The sequence below is a fragment of the Bubalus bubalis genome, chromosome 2 (genome assembly GCF_019923935.1).
Source record: "Bubalus bubalis isolate 160015118507 breed Murrah chromosome 2, NDDB_SH_1, whole genome shotgun sequence".
NCBI classification, from domain to species: domain Eukaryota; kingdom Metazoa; phylum Chordata; class Mammalia; order Artiodactyla; family Bovidae; genus Bubalus; species Bubalus bubalis.
Window position 1 is genome coordinate 176,963,293 of NC_059158.1, and position 23,782 is coordinate 176,987,074.

At 49.2% G+C, this 23,782-nt stretch overlaps 1 protein-coding gene and 1 non-coding gene across 14 annotated transcripts; both read right to left on the reverse strand.

The window, feature by feature from the left end:
- Positions 1–23,665, reverse strand: RCC1 (regulator of chromosome condensation 1). 13 transcript variants are annotated; one of them, XM_044938056.2, is made up of 14 exons: positions 22,188–22,312; positions 16,602–16,752; positions 10,831–10,912; positions 10,184–10,291; positions 8,468–8,655; positions 8,111–8,290; positions 7,201–7,297; positions 6,978–7,100; positions 5,662–5,817; positions 5,277–5,396; positions 4,776–4,928; positions 3,537–3,623; positions 2,328–2,416; positions 1–389 (listed from the first exon to the last, which is right to left on the reverse strand). In XM_044938056.2, the coding sequence occupies exons 3-13, from the start codon at positions 10,901–10,903 to the stop codon at positions 2,370–2,372; spliced, it is 1,332 nt and encodes a 443-aa protein (XP_044793991.2). In that variant the 5' UTR covers positions 10,904–10,912; positions 16,602–16,752; positions 22,188–22,312; the 3' UTR covers positions 1–389; positions 2,328–2,369. The 13 variants fall into 13 exon arrangements, with proteins under 13 accessions (XP_044793991.2, XP_044793986.2, XP_044793994.2 ...); XM_044938051.2 differs by having other exon boundaries at positions 3,449–3,623; XM_044938048.2 differs by lacking the exons at positions 1–389; positions 22,188–22,312 and adding an exon at positions 23,552–23,665 and having other exon boundaries at positions 1,634–2,416; positions 3,449–3,623.
- TRNAG-UCC lies at positions 17,287–17,359 on the reverse strand. Its single transcript has one exon. It is a non-coding gene; the product is annotated as a tRNA-Gly (tRNA).
- Positions 23,666–23,782: the final 117 nt, after the last annotated feature.

A 23,782-nucleotide genomic window follows, 5' to 3' on the forward strand; every position in this document is an offset into this window, starting at 1 on the left:
TGAACTGAGACACTGGAAAAAAAATTAATTTTATGTCAAACAATAAACAGCTGTCCCTTACCCTACCTATCCCTTATCCCAACCTTTTCCCTAAAACATGTGTATTTCTAAATAATATACTTTAAAAGACAATTTAATTTTGACTGTCCTGGGTCTTCGTTGCTGTGCGGGCTTTTCTCCAGTTGTGGAGAGCGGAGGCTACGCTCTAGTTGTAGCGCACAGGCTTCTCACTGTGGTAGCTTCTCTTGTGGAGCACAGGCCCTAGGGCACGAGGGCTTCAGTAGTTGGGGCCGCAGGACTCGAGAGCACAGGTTTGATAGTTGTGGCTGGGGCTTAGTTGCTCTGCAGTACGAGGGATCTTCCAGCAACAGGGATCAAACCGGTGTCTCCTGCATTGGCAGACAGGTTCTTTACCACTGAGCTGCCAGGGAAGCCCTCAATAATATAATTTCTATTCATTTGTAGTTTCAGATATTTTAGGGACGTCCCCTCAGACATACACACTTTTCCGTCTTCTGATTACAATTTGTTAATTGTACTACATTATTATGATTGTATTTACAGCTGAGCCATATATGGTGATTACATTTGTTTTGGGGTAATCAATCCAGGTTGGAGGAGGATAGGGGAAAAGGTAAAACTTAAGAGTACTTGACACGTTTGAATGTAAAAAAGGAGATTCATACTTCTGATAGACTATGACACTGAATTATTGAACAACACTTAAACCAAAAAAGTAAGCAAGTGAAAAAACAAGGCAATTATGAACCACAGGGAATTTTGAAATGTGCAACGATTGTAACAGCAAAGGCTTGTGGAGCCTTTACTTTGTGCCTGATACTTTTCTAATATACATAAAGCACCTACAGAGAGCTTTATAACTGTTACATACAATACATATCAGGGCTTCAGTAATAGCTCAGTTGGTAAAGAATCCGCCTGCAATGCAGGGTACCCCAGCTTAATTCCTGGGTTGGGAAGATCTGATGGAGAAAGGATAGGCTACCCACTCCAGTACTCTTGGGCTTCTCTTGTGGCTCAGCTGATAAAGAATCTACCTGCAATGTGGGAAACCTGGATTCGATCCCTGGGTTGGGAAGATCCCCTGGAGAAGGGAAAGGCTACCCACTCCAGTATTCTGGCCTGGAGAATTCCATAGACTGTATAGCCTACGGGGTCCCAAAGAGTCGGACACGACTGGGTGACTTTCACTACAATACAAGGAAAAGAAAGGCAGCTAGATCTCAAGTTAGTCACTTGAACTCCCAGGGACATTTTCCTGAGGGACAGCAATTCCGACTTCACAAGGCTGATGTGAGGATGAAATGAGCTATTATTGTATGCAAAGTGCTCAGTACAGTGCCTGGGCCATTTAAGTCTCAATCCACAAGAGTTGTTTTTAAAGAGAAAGTACTTTCAATCTGCTGTATGTCAAAAGGGAAAGCTTCAATAAATCTAATCCAAATGGACTTTTTTGGGGGGCAGGGGAGGGAAGAGCAGACACACAGTGCCTCTTTACAATGAAAATATTGAAGTCGAAAGTTGTGATTTTTTCCCTTCTAAGAAGTCCATTTCTAATCAGGATAGGACCTGCATTGAAACTAAAAGTTCAAGGAAAAAACAATCACAGAAAACATTTTAAGTTATTTTACATCATATTCATTTTTCCAAGAGTAGCTGACATCAAGAATCCTCCTGGTGCTAATAAAACTTCCCTGCTGTACATATTTAGATCTCCTATATTAGCACTGTCCACTGTGACTTTCTGCAATTATAGAAATGTTCTATAAATTTCTGTATTTGCATAGCCCCCAAACCATAGGCACTAGCTGCTTTTGACTACTGAGGACTTGCAATATGGCTAGTAAAATTGAGGAAGTTCATTTTACATTTTTACAAATTTAAATTAAATCTAAATAACCACAAGTAGCTATTGACCACCATACTGGACAGGTCAGCTCTATGTGATTTGGTTGCTCAAATGCCTGTGAAAATCTACACCATTATGCATAAGTTGTTATTGTGCAGTTAATCATGTTTAATCAGTTACACTAGCTTTTGAAATGATACATCATTAAGCTTAGTGTAAGTATCTCTAGAGATGTATTATACTCAAAAATCTTGGTTTCAAATTAGGATATTAAAAAGATCCACCCCATGTCTCACATACTGTACAATATAATTTTTTAAAAATCCAGTGATTCTTGAAACATAAATACCTAACAAAAACCAATCAACTCATTTTGATTTGTCTAGAACAGCCACTGTTTCATACAAAAAACAAAAACAAAACAACAAGTAACAAAAAATGAACAGCTGACACATACCAGGACTTCTTGACATCACTGAAGTCCTAGTCTTCCCCAGGTCTACAGGCATGGGGTCATTCTGCCCTTCCCAACACAGCAGGTGCTCCCTTAAAAAAGCAGGGAGTGTGTAGAAAATAAGTGGCCTGTTTTATAAAACTCTAAATTTATTCAAAGTGTTAAAAGATTTCACTCTCTCCTCCAAAATACTTTACATTTAAAAAAAAGAAAATCAAAACCCTTTCCTGTTTTTTCAGCCACTACATGCTGCTGTTTCCCTTTCTGGGGACCAGCCTCTACCCCTCCAACCCTCTTCCCCTCCCTCCCTTCACTCTCAATATTGCTTTAAGTTTGTTTATAAAGCCCTCCTTCCCCTCTCCCCGCAAGTCCTGCCCTGCAGGCACAGCTGCCTTTCCAGATTTCAGGCCCTCGGCTGCAGGTGAGGCAGGATGGATGGGGGAGACTGCAGACAAGGCCTGAAGGACAGAATGCTTTGTGCTTCTGGGAGAAAGGTGGATTGGCTTTTTTCTTGATCAAACAGAGGAGCCCTGTTTTTCTTTTTGCCCCATGGGCACCTGTTCAGGGCCAAATATTTGGCTTGGGGTTGCCCATGGCTGGGTAGCCTTCCCCTTCTCCAGTTTCCCCCAGGCATAGGTCCATGACAGCTGGGTCTGACGACTGTACCATGTGTCCGCCTGTGGGCTGTGAAGGACGGGAAGAGTGGCACAGGACTAGAGCGGGGCTTGATGGAGCCTGACTTCTCAGCGTATCTGGGCACCAAACACGCAGGGGAGGAAGTTTTGGTTTTGGAGAGGCAAAACCAGGGTCAGCCAGTGCCAGAGGAAGTAGGGATGAGCGGGAAGGTCTGACCATATTGTTGTGGGGTGAGCAATGTTCCTTCTGATAAAAACCCCTCCCCTCTCTTCCATCTATCCCACCCTCATCCTGTAGGTCCCAGGATGATTCCAGAAAAGAGTGGGGCATAAAGGGGAGAAGGGTTCTGTTCTGCTGATGAGGAAAAGGCAGGAGGTGACAGAGTAGTTGGGGCTGGGAGAGGCCTGCTGGAACACGCAGTCGTCACGGCTTCCCTGTTCCAAGAGGGAGGGTAGGGGGGCCAGGAACCAGGCCCTCAGAGGCTTCACCAGCTCTGTTCCTTGTCCTTGACTAGTAAGACTGTGTGCTGGCCCCCGCTGGACACAGTTAAGACCACCCGGTTCTCCAGCTGTTTGCCTGTCATCTCCACGGGGCTCCAGGCATCTTCATCCTGTCCCGTGCCCAGTTGGTAGTTGGTGCCCATGCCCCAGGCGAAAACACGACCTATAGGGGAGAGAAACAGGGGCAGCTGTCTCGAGGATCCCCAGCCCCAGCTTTCTTCTGCAGGGTGAGAAGCCTGGCACATGAGGGTGCCTTCTGGGCTTGGCCTGAGACAGCCTGGCAATGTCCCAGCCTCCGGGGAGTTCAGAGAAGCTGGGAGGAGGCAAGGAGATGATGGACAAAAAAGAGCTTTGTCAATCAGAGACCACAGCCCTTATGCATTGACAAAGACTTCTCCCTGCTCCCAGGCAGAGCTTTAAAGCCCTGACAATGACTGGTCATTCCCCAAACCCCTACATCACCTCCATTCCCTGAACCACCTGCCTTTGAGACTGTTCTGGACGTTCTCCTTTCCTTACCATTAAGGACTAAACCTTCAAGGTGCAGTAAGCCCCACTTCCTCAGGAACTCTTTCCGGACAGTCCCGGATCCAGCACCTCTGCCAGCCCGCTTTCTCAAGGCCTCCAAGTCTGCTCCCTCAGGCTTTGGCAACAACTTGTCCACACCCTCCTCTGCTGTGCTTGCCAGGACCCCAACTACTAAGCTTTCTCTCTCCTAATGATATTTTAAGTACAACTCCCTGGGAAGCTGGCAGTTACTAGTTTGTATAAAAAAAGGGTCACCAAGGTATAAATGTAAAGGCATGCCTGTGTGAGGAGTCTGGAGACCTGGGTTCCAGTCCTGCCTGTCCGTGCCTGTGTGTTCAGTTGTATCTGACTCTTCGTGACTCCATGGACTGTGACCACCAGGCTCCTCTGTCCATGGGAATTTCCAGGCAAGAATACTGGAGTGCATTGCCATTTCCTTCTCCAGGGGATCTTCCCGACCCAGGGATAGAACCCACAACTCCTGTATCTCCTGCACTGGCAGGTAGATTCTTTACCACTGAGCCACCCAGGAAGCCTTGCCTATCTGGGCCTCAGTAATTAATATATCCCCTTGGCTCCAACACATTAAAATAATTTTAATAATGTGTTTACCCACTTTATGTCATCGAAGCCAGAACTTCTATCAGGACAAAAACAACGTCATCACAAATACTGCTTCCCACATCTCAGTTCCATAGAATGGTGGGCAACGGAACCTGCCAGGCACTCTGCTAAGAATCATGACCCCCAGACCCCAACCAGACCAACTGTGGGTGGTCCCACTCACCATCCTTGGTCACAGCATACCCCACAGAGGCTCCACAAGCCACTGAGGAGACCGTGGGCAGCCTGGGGATCAGAGTGGGTACGCTCTTCTCCTCAGCACCTTCCCCAAGGCCCAGCCGCCCATACTCAGCCCGGCCCAGGCTGTATGCTTTTCCTGTGGGAGGAGGGAGAGAGACGAAGAATAGTAGACGGCATGCTCCACGTAGGCCGGGTGGGCACCAATATCCATGGGAGCGGGTCCCCCAATCCCAAGGTGGTGGTGAGATCTGCAGCATCTCTTTCAGTGTGGAGGGAAGCCTGGAAGAACCTCCACAAGCCCCACTTAACTCCCAGGTGGAAGATCACCACGATGCTGGCGGGTGGGGTGACCCTCATGGACCCACAGTTAGCCCAATCCATGAAGCAGGCCCAGGTTACAAGCACTGTTGTTTACGGAGTGGGGCCAGGCCTGTGCCCAGGGAACACTCCACCCTCACCCCAGAGATAGGTCTAGACGCCCTACCTTCTGAATCCATGCAGACTGTATGGTGCTGGCCCCCAGAAAAGCCCACCCAGGACTTGGTGGAGTTCTTGAAGGATGTTAGGTTCTGAGGTATAAAACAGGATTCTGTGCCTTGGGTTCCTGGGGGGGAAAGGCCAGGATGGGGCTGTCAGGGGTGACACTGTCCAAGGAATTGCCTTCTTCATCCCTTCCCTCATCACATCCACTCATCACAACTAGAGAAAGCCGCAGTGCAGCAACAAAGACCCAGCACAACCAAAAATACATAAATAAATATTCAAAACAACAACTGAGGCTCTGAGTGGTTAGGTGACCCCCACACGGAGGGGGCACAATGAATGAGTGGTGGAGGCGGGATTGCAACCCAAGTCACTCTGGGACCCACCAAGTTGATGGTAGTTGGAGAGGCCAAAACCATATACATGGCCCTCAGAGGAGATGGCGAAGGTAAAGTAGGCACCGCAGAAGGCATCCTGGAATCTGACATGGCCCCGGCTTCCCCTGGATTTCAGCATCACACACTTGGGGACCAGGAGTCGTTCTGCAGGCAGAGAGAAGGTCAGGGTCAGTGGCACACACACGGCCTCTCCTCTCTGCCCCACTGTGTCTCCTTTACTGCTGAAGCCCTCATAGGGAGCCTAAGCAGGGACTCTTCTCCGTAGAATACAGAAGAGGAAACGGAGGCCAACAGAGGCCAGGTGCCTCACTCAGATGCCCACAGCCATAGAGGTAACATTTATATGGGACTTACTGTGTCAGACAGCCTTCTATATGAACTCTGTTCACTTCACAACAACCCAGTGAGGCAGGTAGTTTAGAGACAGGGAAACTGTGTCTGGGGGCCCACAGCCGGTAAGGGGTAGAGCCAAGCTTCAACTCTGAGGTAGTCTGGGGATTCCTTAACTATCACTGTAGGTCCACCCGATGCAAGCCTGAACACAAGAGAATCCCTTCTGCCTTTGACCTTCAGCAGGGGATGGCTTGCCAACTTGCCCCACCAGAGGAACCTAAGCTACCTACTTTCAGGGAAACTAAAATGGAGGTAGTCATGTTCAGGCTTCGGAAGTAGGGGAGCAGGCCTCTGACTGACATCTGACCTTGCCTGGACCCTGCTTGGACTACATGCCTACTTGTGAACACACCAATTGTTACCGGTAAGTCTAGTGGCGGTTAAGAAAGGGAGTGGGTCTTGGAATTTCTTAAGCCCCTGGAGGTGTGGCCAACGCCCTGAGGTCAGACGAAATCTTATGACGCACAGGTGAAACCAACAACATTTTGTTTGTGTGTGATGAGTGGTTTCTTTTGTTAACGAATCCTTTGAACATAAACTGAAACTAAATCAGCAAAACACCTACCAAGGGGCTTCCCTGGTGGCTCAGTGGTAAAGATCTGCCTGCCAGTGCAGGAAGCTTGGGTTCAATCCCTGATCCCAGAAGATCCCACATGCCGTAAGCTCATGAGCCAAAACTATTGAGCCTGTGCTCGAGAGCCTGGGAGCCACAACTACTGAGCCCATGAGCTATGATTACTGAAGCCTGTGTGCCCTAGACTCTGTGCTCCGCAACAAGAGAAGCCACTGTAATGAGAAGTTGAGTACCACGACTAGAGAGTAACCCCTACTTGCCCCAACTAGAGAAAAGCCCATGCAGCAATTAAGACCTAGCACAGACAAAAATAAATTAAAAACAAACAAACACCTACCAAGGCCCTGACGGCCACCACGATTAGCAAATAATTCAGGTACGCGGCCCAGTTGGCCCTGCTCCCCGGAGCCCAAAGTATAGAGGTCGCCACCAACTGTCAGCATCACCAAGTGGTCATTTCCTGAGGGTGAGAGGAAAGCAAGGGATGCAGGGCTTGTCTGTAAGGCCCAACCCAGCAAAAGGTTCTCCACCTCCTGCCCAGAGCGAGAACCCAGACTCACCTGAGGCCACCTTCACCACAGGCACGCTCAGCTGCACCTGCACGGGCACCATGCTCTTTTTCATGGGTTCCAAGAGCCCGATCACACCATTATTGTCCTGGAGGGGAGGGGCGGGTCAGTTTTCAGCCAGCCCTGCCTGTCTCATACCAGCCAGATCCAGCTTTGCAGACACCCCCCAGAGGTGTGTGGTGAAGGGCACTGGTGCCAGGTGAGCATGAAGAGGTGGACAGCAGCCAGGCCACACAGTGAAATACTCATGAGTGAAATCAGTGGTCTGTGATTTGCATTAAAATACAGCAAAGGAGTTGGGGAATGGAAGGGAGTGAAAATCAAACAAGTTTGGTCATAAGCTGATAATTGTTCAGGCAAGTAAATAAGAGTTCAAAAATAGCATTCTGATTAATCTTACATGTTTGAAATTCTCTATTAAAATGTGTTAAAAGAGCTCCAATGAGGAAATATCAGATTCCTTTATTTCTGACATTTCAAAATAAACTGATTAACAAAGTACCAAAACAATCTTAATGCTGAATCTGCTGTTTAAACCACACTCTCCTGTCTTGAAAGTTCTGAAATATGCCTCTGAGAAGTGTGGAAGGAGACTGGGAAGGGGAGGGGGGAGGTTAAAAGGGAGGAGATGGGTCAGCAGGCTTCTTGGCTCAGCCGAAGACCAAAGGTAGCCCTGAGCCACTCCTTTTCCATGACACACAACATCACAACATCAGATTCACAGCAACAGTCAGTAGTGTGCACAGGCCTGATGAAGAACCAGAAACCTGGGCCCGGGTCCAAGCTCTTCCCAGGGTCTCAATCTCTCCACAAGTACAACACAGGCATGGAGATGGGACCCCACCAGCTGTACTTAATTCTGCTCACCAGCTCCACAGCCATCCCCCAGACCCAGTCTTACCCGGAAGGAGCCCCAGAGGAAGACACGGCCATCCTCGGTGAGGGCTGCTGTGTGACTGTCTCCTGCTGACACCTGTACCACCTTCTCTTGCAGGTCCACTTTCCCAGGGACCATCTCTGAGCCCTCCACTGACGTATCCCTTCCCAGAGCACCCTCGTCATTGCAGCCAAAGGAGTAGACCTGTGCAGAGGATGCCCCCGTTAGTGCGAGGTCTGGCCTCTCAGTATCTTCTTGTCTAGGCCACTCCCTGCTTATCTAGCCAGCTCCATCTCTCCAGAGTAATGCACGTGGTTCAGAGCTCCTTCCCCAAGGCCCCCAGTCCCAGGTCCTGTCCCATCTGGTGCCACCCTGACCTACCTGGCCACTTTTGCTTAGGCACACAGTGTGCATGCCCCCAGCCTCAGCCTGCACGATGTCTTCTGGAATGGACACTAGGGCTGGCTTCTTCCTCTCCATCACATTCTCGCCCAGCCCCAGCTGGCCCACGTCGCCCTGGCCCAGTGTCAGCACCATACCTGGTTCTGTGCCGTGGGACCTATGGGAGACTGAGGGGTAAAGAAGATAGCCCCTGAGCGTGCAGGATGACAGGAGAGAGGAGAGGTTGCTGCACAGGCTGTGGGATAACACAGACCTGGGTTCAAATCCGTGCCCTGCCACAGAACATTAGTCAGACCTCTCCAAGCTTAAGCATCCTCATCTGTGAAATGAGGGTAAGAGAAGTACCTATCTCATTGAATGTTTGTGAAGATTAAAAACTGAGCACATTAGGGACTTCCCTGGTGGTCCAGTGGTTAAGACTTTGCCTTCCAATAGAGGGGTGCATAGGTTCCAATCCTTGGAGGGGGAACTAAGATCCAACATGCCTCATACCCAAAAAATCAAAACACAAAACAAGCAATACTGAAACAAATTCAATGAAGACTTTAAAATATGACTCACATAAAAAGAATTTTAATTTTAAATTAAAACCCAAAAAACTCCACATTTTTTTTTTAATCTGTATTTATTTATTTGGCTATGCTCAGTCCCAGTGCAACATGCAGGTTCCTTAGTTGTGGCCTGTGGGATCTAGTTCCCTGATCAGGAATGAACACTGGCTCCCTTAACTGGGAGCACAGACTTAGCCACTGGACTACCAGGAAAGTGCCCACCTAAGCACATTATTAATGTGAGTGGAAGGAAATGGCAATAATATACTTGATAAAGAGAAAAAAATTCAGGTGGGGAGAAGTGGGGCACAAGATAGCTTTTCTGATTGGCTATTCTTGGTCAGGAACCAACTAACAGAGTAACATCTAACACTGCTTATTCTACGAATGTTAAATTGATTTGCAGCCCCCCACATTATGCTATAGGCCTTCCATTTCAGGCTCCCATTTTATAGAAAAGGAGAACAGAGCCTTGCTGCTGCTGTTGCTGCTAAGTCGCTTCAGTCGTGTCCGACTCTGTGCGACCCCATGATGGCAGCCCATCAGGCTCCGCCGTCCCTGGGATTCTCCAGGCAAGAACACTGGAGTGGGTTGCCATTTCCTTCTCCAATGCATTTAAGTGAAAAGTGAAAGTGAAGTCGCTCAGTCGTGTCTGACTCTTAGCGACCCCATGGACTGGAGCCCACCAGGGTGCTCCGTCCATGGGATTTTCCAGGCAAGAGTACTAGAGTGGGGTGCCATTGCCTTCTCCGAACAAAGTCTTAGTGTCATAAGAGCTAATAACGAGTAAAGTTTGCGGTGAAACCAAACCAAGGAGGCCTACATGGTCAGAGCACAGTCCCTAGTCTCCATCCTCAGGCTGTGACTTAACCACTGGACATAGGCACACTGACCCCCTCTCCACTTCTTTTGGGGAGCAAACACGCAGCTGAAGAGGAAAGGGAGGAGTAAGAGACCGCACAGACATTTGCGAAGAGGTACGCGTCAATCAGGGTGCGGTGCTTGGCCATTTGCCGGGCCAACGAGGGGCGGGGCCGCCAGTGCCTGGGACAGCCAATGGCGTCCAGCCCCTCCCCCAGGGGGTGTGGCCACGGCTGCCAGGACTGCTGCGGCTGCGCAGAGGGCACTCTGGGCAGGCAGCCACCTGGTCGGGCCTTCTGGTCAGGAGGGCACAGCCCGCAGGCACCTTGGCAGGAGCGGGCGCCTGGAACACAGCGGGAGGCAACGGCCCTCACTGCCTGGTTACGAGGGTCTGCAAAAGACAGACACTGTCTGAGTGTGGGTCCACACTCCCCCCACCCCCCCAGACTGGGGGTGGCTCTCCTCCCTGAATCCCTCCAGGGTCCCCGCAGAGAGGAGACCAAAGGCACTTCTCTCGAATGCTAACCAGGAAACGAGCTCATTTTCCTCATGGCAGCCCGGTGAGGTTGCCCGTTTTATGAATGGGGTAGTCTAAGTTCAGTGAGGTTAGTGATTGGCCACAGCTATACAGCTAGAAAGTGGCAGAGCCAGGACGTGAACCCAGTCTGGAGGTCAATGGTCTTAACTAGTCATTACTGCCTAGGGCAAAGCCGTAGGGTCTAGTTTTTCACCTGTATCTGAGTGCTTTTAAGCAAGTCTCTGCCCCTTTATCATTCCAGAGGGTGGGAATCAGTGAGCTACAGGAGACCCTCCAGCTGGGTGGAGTTCCTGGACTTCCTGGCCCCTTGGCTTCAAATCTCAGGGAGGAAGGAGCCCAGTACCAGATTCTGGGGAATGCCAAGAGGCCACCCATACTGAGGGCCAACTTACCCTTCACCTTCTTGCTTTTGGGGAGGGCATCTTCTGGGGGAGACCTTCTCTTAGCTATACGCTTGGGTGGCATCTTCTTGTCCTGAAAAACCCAGGCAAAGACTCCATGTCAGAAATGGCTCTATTCAGGCAATATTTATCAAAAACCCTAAAAAAAGTGAAAAGAAATGCCTAGCAATTCCACTTCTCGGAATTTACCTAAGAACCAAATAATAAATAAACCCAAAGATTAAGTTCCACCAATATTCTCTACTGTATTCTTCGTAACATTAAAAAAATAAAAACAACAAAAAATGGAGCAACCCATGTACTTAGGAGTAGGGGATTGGCTAAATAATACGTGGAATACTGATGATAAAACAGTACAAAGCCATTAAAAGTGATGTTTTCAGAGATTTATTTACTGAATCATTGCCAAGTAACATAAGCAGATTGAAAAACAGGCCATCATCCTACTTGTGGAAAAGAAAAAGCATACCCATATAAAAATATATGGAAGGAAATACATTCAGTATTAATAATGGTAACCTCTGGAAAATGTGATTACGGACAAATTTTACTTCTTTCTTTATGTCTTAATCTAAGATACAAACAGCATGACATGTATTTTTAAATTTTATTATTAAAAAATTAAAACACTGAAGAACATTCAGTTACTATCACAACTCCTCCCAATCCCAACATAACTAACTCTGGTGATACATTACAGTTATAATCAGACCACACAAACACACACTCACAGCTATTTTCATTAAATAAAACCAAACCAGACCACTTTCTCAACCGCAGTCCAGTCGTTAGGAATCTGCCTGCCAATGCAGGGGACACAGGTTCAATCCCTGGTCCGGGAAGACTCCACATGCTGTGAGGCAACTAAGCCCATGCACCACCACTACTCTGCCTGCATGCCCTAGAGCCCACACTCACAACAAGAGAAACCACTGCAATAAGAAGCCCATGCAGCGCAACAGAGTAGCCCAGACTCACTGCAACTAGAGAACGCCTGTAAGCAGTAATGAAAACTTAAAAAACAAAACCCTCTGTGCTCTTTGATCCAAAATGCCACCACTCCTAGGAGGAACCTGGCTTTCCTTTAAACCCATCCAACAAGAGCTAAACACTGTATATGCACTCATACTAACATACAAACCCCCGGTGTTACAAAGGGGGAAAGGAAATCACCTCTGGGTGACACGAAGGGTTGCGGCAGCTCGCACGATCCAGGGCAGCCGAGCCGTCAGCGCTGACTGCCTCCTTGCTTCAGCTAAATGCTGTTGCCTTCTCAAGGCCACTGAGAACAGACACTCTGCCCTAGTGTCTCAATTTCAACCCAGCCCAAATTGGGTCAAAAGCCCTTTTTCCTCCACATAAGCAGTTTCTGAAATAAATCTTTATTGAGCCTGGTTTTTAAGGTTATGAAAGACAGCTAAGCCTTAAGGCTCCCAAACTCTGTGATCCCTCTGGAACAGATACCAGGGCCCAGGCAATTTGCAGCTATCCAGATGCAAAAGCGGTAGAGCAAGTAGTGGTTAAGAGGAGCCAGGCTATGTACTCAGCTACTTTCTGGCTGTCTGACCTTGGACAAAGTTACTTAGTCTCTTCACCATTCAGTTTTCTCCTCAGTAAAATGGGGATAGTAATTACTCAAAATCGCTGTGGATGGTGAGTGCTGTCATGAAATAAAAGACCCTGATACTGGGAAAGATTAAAGGTAAAAGGAGAAGGGGGCGGCAGAGGATGAGATGGTTAGATAGCATCACTGACTCTGTTCAGTTCAGTCGCTCAGTTGTGTCCAACTCTTTGCAACCCCATGGACTGCAGCACGCCAGGCTTCTCTGTCCATCACCAACTCCAGAAGCTTACTCAAACTCATGTCCATCGAGTCAGTGATGCCATCCAACCAACCATCTCACCCTCTGTCATCCCCTTCTCCCGCGTACAATCTTTCCCAGCGTACAATCTTTCCCAGCATCAGGGTTTTTTCAAATGAGTCAGCTCTTCGCATCAGGTGGCCAAAGTATTAAGAGTTTCAGCTTCAACATCAGTGCTCCCAATGAATATTCAGGACTGATTCCCTTTAGGATGGACTGACTGGATCTCCTTGCAATCCAAGGGACTCTCAAAAGTCTTCTCTAACACCACAGTTCAAAAGCATCAACTCTTCAGCGATCAGCTTTCTTTATAGTCCAACTCTCACATGCATACATGACCACTGGAAAAACCATAGCCTTGACTAGACAGACCTTTGTTGACAAAGTAATGTCTCTGCTTTTCAATATGCTGTCTAGGTTGGTCATAACTTTTCTTCCAAGGAGTAAGTGTCTTTTAATTTCATGGCTGCAGTCACCATCTGCAATGATTTTGGAGCCCCCCAAAATAAAGTCTGCCACTGTTTCCACATCTATTTCCCATGAAGTGATGGGACCAGATGCCATGATCTTAGTTTTCTGAATGTTGAGCTTTAAGCCAACTTTTTCACTCTCCTCTTTCACTTTCATCAAGAGGCTCTTTAGTTCTTCTTCGCTTTCTGCTGTAAGGGTGGTGTCACTGACTCAATGGACATGAATTTCAGCAAACTCCGAGAGTGGAGGACAGAGGAGCCTGGCGTGCTGCAGTCCATGGGGCTGCAAAGAGACATGACTGAGCAACTGAATAACAATAGTACCTACACATTGTTATGACTAGACTAATGAGCTAATACTGTAAAAGTAATTACAGGGTGGTTCGATCTCTGGGTCAGGAAGATCACCTGGAGGACGGTGTGGCAACCTGCTCCAGTATTCTGACCTGGAGGATCCCATGGACAGAGGAGCCTGGCGGGCTACAGTCCATAGGGTCGCAAAGAGTCAGACATGACTGAAGTGACTTAGCATGCACACATACAATTACAGGGTAGGGTAAGGGCTCAATCGGAGAAGGCAATGGCACCCCACTCCAGTACTCTTGCCTGGAAAATCCCATGGATGGAGTCTGGTAGGCTGTAGTCCATGGGGCCGCTAAGAGTCGGACACGACTGAGCGACTTCCTTTCACTTTTCACTTTCATGCATTGGAGGAGGAAATGGCAACCCACTCCAGTGTTCTTGCCTGGAGAATCCCAGGGACGGGGGAGCTTGGTGGGCTTCCGTCTATGGGTCGCACAGAGTCGGACACGACTGAAGTGACTTAGCAGCAAGGGCTCAATAAATCAATGCTAGTGTTTAAACATCTAGGGTCTGTTCCAGATAGTGCTTAGGCACAGCAAATCTAATCTAACCACCTCTCCTCCATTTTATAGAAAAGGGATGGAGACTTTAACCAAGGCTATAAATGGCAAGAGAATTCTAAGAACCCTTCTCTGGAGCCTCTCCAGCTCCCCGTTCCACAGTATATGAACATGAGGTCAACGGCCTGGAACCTCCAGGCACATTTCTGCTGGCTGACCTGGAGGAGGAGAACAAAGTGCCGAAGACAAGGAAGCAGCCAAAGGCCTAGAATGCCCCACGGCTGTGTGGGCTGAGCCTCTGCAGGCTGAGCTTCTACAGGCTGAGACTGGCCCAGTTTTGACTTTGTTGAGGTGGCAGTTCTATGCTTCACCCAACTTTTATTCTCCCAGGGTGGCAACTCCTCCCCTCCAACCAGCCTCTTTGAGACCCCTCTTCCCACACTAGAAATGCACCTTCACTGGGATCAGTTCAGTTACTTTCCCCTGATGCTGGGAAAGACTGAAGGTAAAAGGAGAAGGGGGTGGCAGAGGATGAGATGGTTAGATATTATCACTGACTCAGTTCAGTTCAGTTGCGCAGTTGTGTCCAACTCTTTGTGATCCCATGGACTGCAGCACGCCAGGCTTCCCTGTTCATCACCAACTCCGAGCTTACTCAAACTCATGTCCATCGAGTCAGTGATGCCATCCAACCATCTCATCCTCTGTCATCCCCTTTTCCTGCCTTCAATCTTTCCTAGCATCAGGGTCTTTTCCAATGAGTCAGCTCTTCGCATCAGGGATAGAGCTGTGGTTTGCTCAACCCTGCTTGTGCGACCATGTTTGGCCTCTCTGAACTGTGTGTATCCTCATGTTAAGGGATGCAATGACCACTTCAAGGGCTGCTGTCCAGACGGAATAAAATGTCTGCGAAGGGTTTTGCAGTGCCAAGCACACGGTACATAGCAGCATGGACTCAATACTTCCATGAATGCTTATTACCACTGCTTGGCTCTGGACCAGGGGTAGCAAGGAAAAAGACAACTAACCCTCTCCCTGCTCTCATGGAGCTTACAGACAGAAACACATACGCACGCAGAGAGGGTATTATTACAGTGTGGTGTGCTGAATAGGCCAGGTGATACAGTAGGAATATTCCAGGGACACAACAATGTAAATGTATTTACTGCCATGTACAGTGAAAAATGACTACAATGGTAAATTTTATGTTATGAATTGTTTATCACGATAAAAAAAAAAGAGAGTAACTGGGATATAGGTTAGGAGATATAGGTCAGATAGGTGACATCTGGGCTAAGACTTGAAATACTAGGCACAGAAAACCAGCAGGGGAAGGCCTGGACAAAAGCATGTGATGTGCTCAGGAACCTGGGGAGACCCAGCAGGGCTGCATCTGGACAGTGATGGATCAGAGGCACAAGGGGAGCAGGGGCCGGGTCGTACAAGGCCTAGTAGGGAAAACAGACAAGCGTTAAGAAGACTGTCTCATTAACGGTTGTTCTGGAAGGGATTGGAAGAGGAGGCGATTGCAAGCATCCAAATGAGAGAAGTTGGTGACATGATTTGGTCTGAGGCAACAAAGAAAAATACACAATTTAGGAAACAGGCTTGCTTTGCCAGTGGATTAGATGTAGGGAATGAGGGTGGGGGAGGAAGCCAGAATGACTATTTCATCCTAAAAAATCCAGGGGATCCTGGGCAGGGCCCCTTTGATCCCCCTATGAACTTAGTCCAACACAAGGACTCCTAGCCTTTGGCTTAAGTGACTAGGTAGATGGTAGACTTCCAGTTACTGAGAAGACTGGGGGACAAACAGGGAGGAGAGACTGAGAGGTTTTTGTCAAGTGTGAAGTGTGCAGGAACCGATCAAGAAGGGATGTTAAGGTGGCAGAGCTGGGTGGGTTAAGGAGTGTGGGACACACCAGGGACCCACTTTTTCCAGTAAACAGCTCAGAACCCTTGGCCAGGTTGGCACTGGTTCACTGGGTCTGGGGCCCTGTCCCGCCAAAGGCATATTTCCCTGTCAGCTCTGCTGGGGAGGGAGACTGAGAAGGAGCTTGGAAAAGTACTCACAACAAGAAGTTAAGTGAAAAAAAAAAAAACACCAAACAGGAAACAGAATGGTATCAGCACATCAGTGCTGCTGTTGGGTTGAGCTATGGGAAAGGCCTGGAGTGGAGACAGAAAAACAAAGGCTATAGGAGGTATTCGGTGTCATGGATCATTAACCAAAAAAAAAAATGATTCTACCACTCATGATCTTTTTAAAAAGACCTCCAGGGTCTGGTACTGACACAACTTCTGGGCTCATCTGTCACACCCTCCCTTCTCACAATCTTAGACTGCCTACTCTTCTCTCCATACAAGTGCATCTCCATCCCACCCCAGCCGTATCCTACTGCAAGGACTTCTACTCAAAGTTGCCTCCATTGGTACACTACCTCAGATCCCTCTCTCAATCCTAAAGGAATCATCCTCTCCAAGAAATTAGGACAGACTTTGGATCATAATTATTTAACCAGTCTGCTCCTTCAGATGAGTCTCTTTGGGGCACTGGCCATACCTACCTTCTAACAACCTTTAACTTCTCACAACAAGCTGAAGAGGGCTCTGTCACTCTTATTTAACAGCTGAGGGAACTGGGGTGCAGAGAAGTAGATTTACTTGCTTAAGTTGGCACAGCCGGAAAAGAGAGCCAGGAATGGAATCCAGGTATATCTGAAAATTAAAAGCAAAAGAACGGTTGGCTAAAGGCAGGTCACGATCCAGGCAGTGATTGAGGAAGCCTGGACAGGGCTCCCGAGGATCTCCTATGAACCTGGCCAAAGGCAAGGAGCAGAGGGTGGGAGCCTGCTGAAAGGGACAAGACGGTGGGTGAGAGCAAAGGGGAGACACGGAAGCAGTGAGGATCTGAGAGAGTGGGCCAGGTAGGCGACAGATCTGCTGAAGCACATGTGGAAGGACCACAAGCACAGCTCCATGCCTCGGTGCAGAGCGCACTGGCTTTTAAGTCCAGCCCACCTGCATCCCCTTTGAACTTGAGAGTCTTCGTCTCTCAAAGGGAGGACTCCAGGCACTGCAGTGTCTATGAACAATCCCAGAGGCAATGCGGGGGATGAGAAGGCACCTTCTAAAAGGTGGAGCCCTGTACCCATGACCCACATGCATGTTTTCTACCACACAAATCAGTCCTTTGGACAGACGTCCTCTCTAACCACTCTGGGGTTTATTTATTTATTTAATTTCTCTTAGTTCCTTGACCAGGGATTGAACCTGTGCCCTCTACAGTGGAAATGTGGTGTCTTAACCACTGGACCACCAGGGAAGTCCCTGGGTGTGTTTTCTTAACTAGACATCGAGAGTCTGGGCTGGGTATAAGTCTTAGTTTTTTATCCCCACCCCTCACTCCCCAACAGACAAACACAGTTTCCATCTTCAAGGAGTTCACAGTCTGGAAGAAGAGTGAGATACAATCTCAATAAGTCAGATACAGAGTCAACTTCCAGTAACAGGCTCCTAAGGTGAAGCCAGAGTGCCTGATGAACTATGTAATGAGGTTCGTGACATTGTACAGGAGACAGGGATCAAGACCATCCCCGTGGAAAAGAAATGCAAAAAGGCAAAATGGCTGTCTGGGGAGGCCTTACAAATGGCTGTGAAAAGAAGAGAAGTGAAAAGCAAAGGAGAAAAGGAAAGATATAAGCATCTGAATGCAGAGTTCCAAAGAATAGCAAGAAGAGATAAGAAAGCCTTCCTCAGCGATCAATGCAAAGAAATAGAGGAAAACAACAGAATGGGAAAGACTAGGGATCTCTTCAAGAAAATTAGAGATACCAAGGGGACATTTCATGCAAAGATGGGCTCGATAAAGGACAGAAATGGTATGGACCTAACAGAAGCAGAAGATATTAAGAAGAGATGGCAAGAATACACAGAAGAATTGTACAAAAAAGATCTTCACGACCCAGATAATCACGATGATATGATCACTCATCTAGAGCCAGACATCCTGGAATATGAAGTCAAGTGGGCCTTAGGAAGCATCACTACGAACAAAGCTAGTGGAGGTGATGGAATTCCAGTTGAGCTATTCCAAATCCTGAAAGATGATGCTGTGAAAGTGCTGCACTCAATATGCCAGCAAAGTTGGAAAACTCAGCAGTGGCCACAGGACTGGAAAAGGTCAGTTTTCATTCCAATTCCGAAGAAAGGCAATGCCAAAGAATGCTCAAACTACCGCACAATTGCACTCATGTCACACGCTAGTAAAGTAATGCTCAAAATTCTCCAAGCCAGGCTTCAGCAATACGTGAACCGTGAACTTCCTGATGTTCAAGCTGGTTTTAGAAAGGCAGAGGAACCAGAGATCAAATTGCCAACATCCGCTGGATCATAGAAAAAGCAAGAGAGTTCCAGAAAAACATCTATTTCTGCTTTATTGACTATGCCAAAGCCTTTGACTGTGTGGATCACAATAAACTGTGGAAAATTCTGAAAAAGATGGGAATACCAAACCACCTGACCTACCTCTTGAGAAATCTGTATGCAGGTCAGGAAGCAACAGTTAGAACTGGACATGGAACAACAGACTGGTTCCAAATAGGATAAGTAGTATGTTAAGGCTGTGTATTATCACTGTGCTTGTTTAACTTATATGCAGAGTACATCATGAGAAACGCTGGGCTGGAAGAAACACAAGCTGGAATCAAGATTGCCAGGAGAAATATCAATAACCTCAGATATGCAGATGACACCACCCTTATGGCAGAAAGTGAAGAGGAACTAAAAAGCCTCTTGATGAAAGTGAAAGTGGAGAGTGAAAAAGTTGGTTTAAAGCTCAACATTCAGAAAACAAAGATAATGGCATCTGGTCCCATCACTTCATGGGAAATAGATGGGGAAACAGTGGAAACAGTGTCAGACTTTATTTTTCTGGGCTCCAAAATTACTGCAGATGATGACTGCAGCCATGATATTAAAAGACACTTACTCCTTGGAAGGAAAGTTATGTCCAACCTAGATAGCATATTCAAAAGCAGAGACATTACTTTGCCAACAAAGATTTGTCTAGTCAAGGCTATGGTTTTTCCAGTGGTCATGTATGGATGTGAGAGTTGGACTGTGAAGAAGGCTGAGCGCCAAAAAATTGATGCTTTTGAACTGTGATGTTGGAGAAGACTCTTGAGAGTCCCTTGGACTGCAAGGAGATCCAACCAGTCCATTCTGAAGTAGATCAGCCCTGGGATTTCTTTGGAGGAAATGATGCTGAAGCTGAAACTCCAGTACTTTGGCCACCTCATGCGAAGAGTTGACTCATTGGAAAAGACTCTGATGCTGGGAGGGATTGGGGGCAATAGGAGAAGGGGACAACAGAGGATCAGATGGCTGGATGGCATCACTGACTCGATGGACGTGAGTAGGAGTGAACTCCGGGAATTGGTGATGGACAGGGAGGCCTGGCGTGCTGTGATTCATGAGGTCGCGAAGAGTCGGGCACGACTGATCGACTGAACTGAACTGAACTGAAGGTGAAGAACTGATGCTTTCCAGTTATGGTGCTGAATAAGACCCTCCAGAGTCCTGTGGACTGCAAGGAGATCAATCCAGTCAATCCTAAAGGAGATCAACACTGAATATTCATTGGAAGGACTGATGCTGAAGCTGAAGCTCCAATACTTTGGGCACCCGATGCAAAGAACCGGTTCATTGGAAAAGACTGATGTTGGGAAAGATTGAAGGCAAAAGGAGAAGGGGGCACCAGAGGATGAGGTGTTTAGATAGCAACACCAACACAATGGAAATGAATGTGAGCAACCTCTGGGAGATGGCAGAGGACAGAGGAGCCTGGCGTGCTGCAATCCATGGGGTTACAGAGTCGGACATGACTTAGCGACTGAACAACAACATGTGCCAGTCAATCCTGGAATACTCACACCCTGCCCTCACAGGTGTAATCATTTTGGTATTTACAGATATGAAAGTGAAGGCTCAGGGGAAGGGGGCCCAGGCCACACAGAAGTGGGATGACAGCCCAGGTCTGCTGACCAGTCCCCACCAGGACCAGAGCATCCCCCATCCCCACTTCTCCCTGGGCCTGTTTTTTCATTTGGTAGACTAGACAGTCTACCAGGGCCCTTGTGTTCCTGCTGTGACCCCCTGTGACCTCATTTCTGCAAAAGGAGACGGCGCCCTCTCCAACCACAGCAGCTGTCCCCACCCAGCCACCCCAATGTCAGGAGGCAAACACTTGCCAGACAGACGCAAGGGCTGAAGAATCTCTTTGTGAGGGAAGTCCCCTGGGAGGGAAGGGATGAGAGAGGCTCTGTTTGTCTGTCAACAAACACTGGGGGAGCAACTCCTTTCTGCCTGATGTCAGTCACTGAGCTGGTAGACCTCACCCAAGGGCTCCTTACCAGGATCCCTCTTCAATACAGAAGGAGTGGTGGTAGTTTAAGTCGCTAAGTCTTGTCCGACTCTTGGTGACCCCATGGACTGTAGCCTGTTGGACTCCTCTGTCCATAGGATTTTCCAGGCAAGAACACTGGAGTGGGTTGCCATTTCCTTCTCCAGGGGATCTTGCCCATCCAGGGATCAAACCTGGGTCTCTTCCATCGCAGGCAGATCCTTAACCAACGGAGCTACCAGGGAAGCCCAAAAATACAGAGGGGAGCCTAGGCTTAAGTGCATTTATTTTCCCCAGCAGAATGAGGCTACACCTTACCCCAGGTGTTAGAACCACAGATTTACAGGATATTAGTAACTCTCTTATCTTCATCTTACAGGTTAAGGACAAGGCCCAGGGGGATTAGGTGGGTGGCCCAGGGGTAGCCAACTAGGCAGTTGCAAAGCTGAACAGGATTCCTGCTCTTGGGATGGCTTCCCAACAAGAGCATGGAGAACTCCTAGTTTACCTTTCCAGACTCCACTCTGATGCCCTTCTTGGGTAAAACCGTCGCTGCCTTCTCCGCCCCACCCAGCACTTGCACTCCAGACCTTTGGAGACCCAGCCCCTGCTCTATCATCTTGCTCTTCCTCTCCTGGTACCCTGTGCGCCAGACAAACACCGTGGTAGCTCTGATGACAACACTCACCCACACCTTCCTGCGTTTGCACGTGCTGTGTTCCCTGCCTGGATCGCCAGAAGCCCTCCACCCTCGGCCCGCCTGAATAACTTCCCTGTTCTTTCAAAACTCTGGCCAAGAGTCACCTCGGCTGGAAAGCCATCACTCATCCTCCTGCCCAGGCTTGCGTCAACGTCCGAGTTCCCCATCCACACTCCCTTCACTCGACTTCTGCTATAGGCACTCAAGTCACACTTGGAGCACCTTAGTTAATATCCGCCAGGAGCAGCGAGCGCCGCGGCTCCATGGGCACACCTTGGGGATCACATGGGCCTCCCCAGGGGAGGCAGGGAGCTCGATCACGGCCACCCAGGGCCCTTTCACCATTTCCCCCAGCCCTGCACGCGCGGCACGGAGACCGCCAGCGATTAATCTGCTGACAGACGAGTTGATGCGGAGTTCCCGGCAGACCTCTCCCATCGGTTAACAGTCGTGGCGGTGCCTGTTGACGCTGAGATTTCGCTCCCTACGGAAAGCCTCGGCAGCCTACCCTCGAGCTCCTCGAGCCGACCCTTGCCGGGCGGGATTCCCACCCCGCTCCGCAAACCGCATTCTCCAAACCAGTGCTGGACTTTTTAAAATCACTTTCCCGCTCCGGAAACGCGGCACCGCCGGGGCGGCCGCCCCGGTCCGGGAGGCGCGCGGTTCTACGCACCGCGGGCGCCGAGGTCACCGCGGCCGCGCGCAAAACCCCGGCCGGCCGCGCTCGGGCCGTTTGAATCTCCCGCCCCCGCGGGCGGCGCGGGCCGGGCGTGCGAGGCGCGGCGGCGGAGGGGCCGCGCGGCCCTCACTCGGGCGAGGCGGGGCCCGGGCGGGCGGGCTGGCTCCCGGGCGCCCCGCGGGGCCGCAGACCCGAGCGCCGGCACCCGCGCCTCCCAGCCGCGCTGGCTTCACGTGGGGCCGGCGCCGCGCCACACGAACGCGCGCGGGCAACGGCCCCGGCCCATCGCCGCCCGCGGGCGCCCCCGGGCTGTGCCCGCCCCGCGCGCCGCCCTCCGCCCAGACCCTTCGTGCGTGACTGGCGCGACCTACCTCGCTGCAGGTCCGCCACAAGGAACTCCTCCGCTCGCCGGCCCGGCCGCGAACTGCCCCAGAGCATGCGCTCTGCGGGCCTCCGGCCCCGACCCCGGGCCAGAAAAGAAAACAAAGAGCCCGGCGCCCCCTGGCGGCCGCCCCGGGAGGTGCCGGTGGCGCGATCCGGCTAAGGCGCTCGCCACCAGGCTCTTTCCGCCCCGGCCCGGGGTTACAGAACGGGTGTGTGTTTTGAAGGCCCTAAATTGGAACGAGTGAACTGACAACCAGAAAGACTGCTTGAAATCAGGGTTTGCCTGGGGAAAAAATATGGTATGGAAGGGACTGTACGGATAAAAGAGACACTGATCGTCCCTGCTCTCAAGGGGCTTTCCGTCAGAGAAAGATGAGAAGTCAGACTATCAACAACTACTCAAGGCTGTGACAAGGGTACGCACAGGGTTATCTAGCTCAGCCGGGACTTAAGGAAGGCTTTCCAGGTTAAGCCCAAGAGGGTAGGGCATCCTAGGAGAAGCATCCTTGCGAGGACAGAGAGAGATAAGAGCCTCTGGTGGGTTGGGGAAACTGCCCGAGTCTGACTGGGGGCAGAGGGGGCCGTGGGAGGGACTTAGCGGTTTCGTCTAACGAGACCCCCTTTATCCTGGGGAAATGGGGAACTCTGGAAGGGATCTGAGCACATGAGTGACGGGAGCAGATTTTTGTTTTGGAACAAAATGGAGAATGGGCTTGGGTGGAGGGGAAACCAACAGTGAGGCAGGGAGGCCAGATTAGAAAGAAGAGGAGGGTGTGAACTGAAGTTGGGAGCTAGCTAGGTAAGCTAGCCGCCTACCCTTCTCTTGTTAACATGCTCCTTCTTCAGGATGGATTCAGACAGTTCTTCAGTATTTCAAGTTCCCTGTGGTCACCTTTCAGGCCTTTTCATTGTGTCTGGGGGTCTCCCCGGTCAAAGGAGTGACCTCTGCAGAAGGATGTTTTCTCCATTGCATGTAGATTCTTGACTCTGAAAGTCATGCCATCATTCCTGAACTCTAGATGGACACTTTTGATGAGTGTTTGAAGTGAAAGTGTTAGTCGCTCAGTTGTGTCCAACTCTTGGTGACCCCATGAACTGTAGCCCACCAGGCTCCTCTGTCCCTGGGATTTCTCAGGCACGAATACTGGAGTGGGTTGCCATTTCCTCCTCCAGGTTATCTTCCCAACCCAGGGATTGAACCCAGGTCTCCTACATTGCAGGCAGATGATTTTTTTTATTTTTTTTTTTTACCATCTGAGCCACCAGGGAAGCTCCTGATGAGTGTTTACCAGCTGAATTTCTTCCATACAGAGCCCACCCCAAAGTACTCCCCATTTTCAAGGTTTCTTACCTCCTCAAGTTTACTTCTGCCTCCATCACAGACTCCCCTTTTGGATGATATACTGTGAAATTCCTCCAAGTTTTAACTCTGGGATCTCTCTCTGCTGTCTTCCTCCAAGATCTTATTCATTCACATAGCTTGATATAATTATAAAAATAAGTATTGTTACCTATTTTGTAAAATCTCTAACTTGAACTTCAGACACACATTCATCCATTCGTTCATTTGTTCCTCACAAAA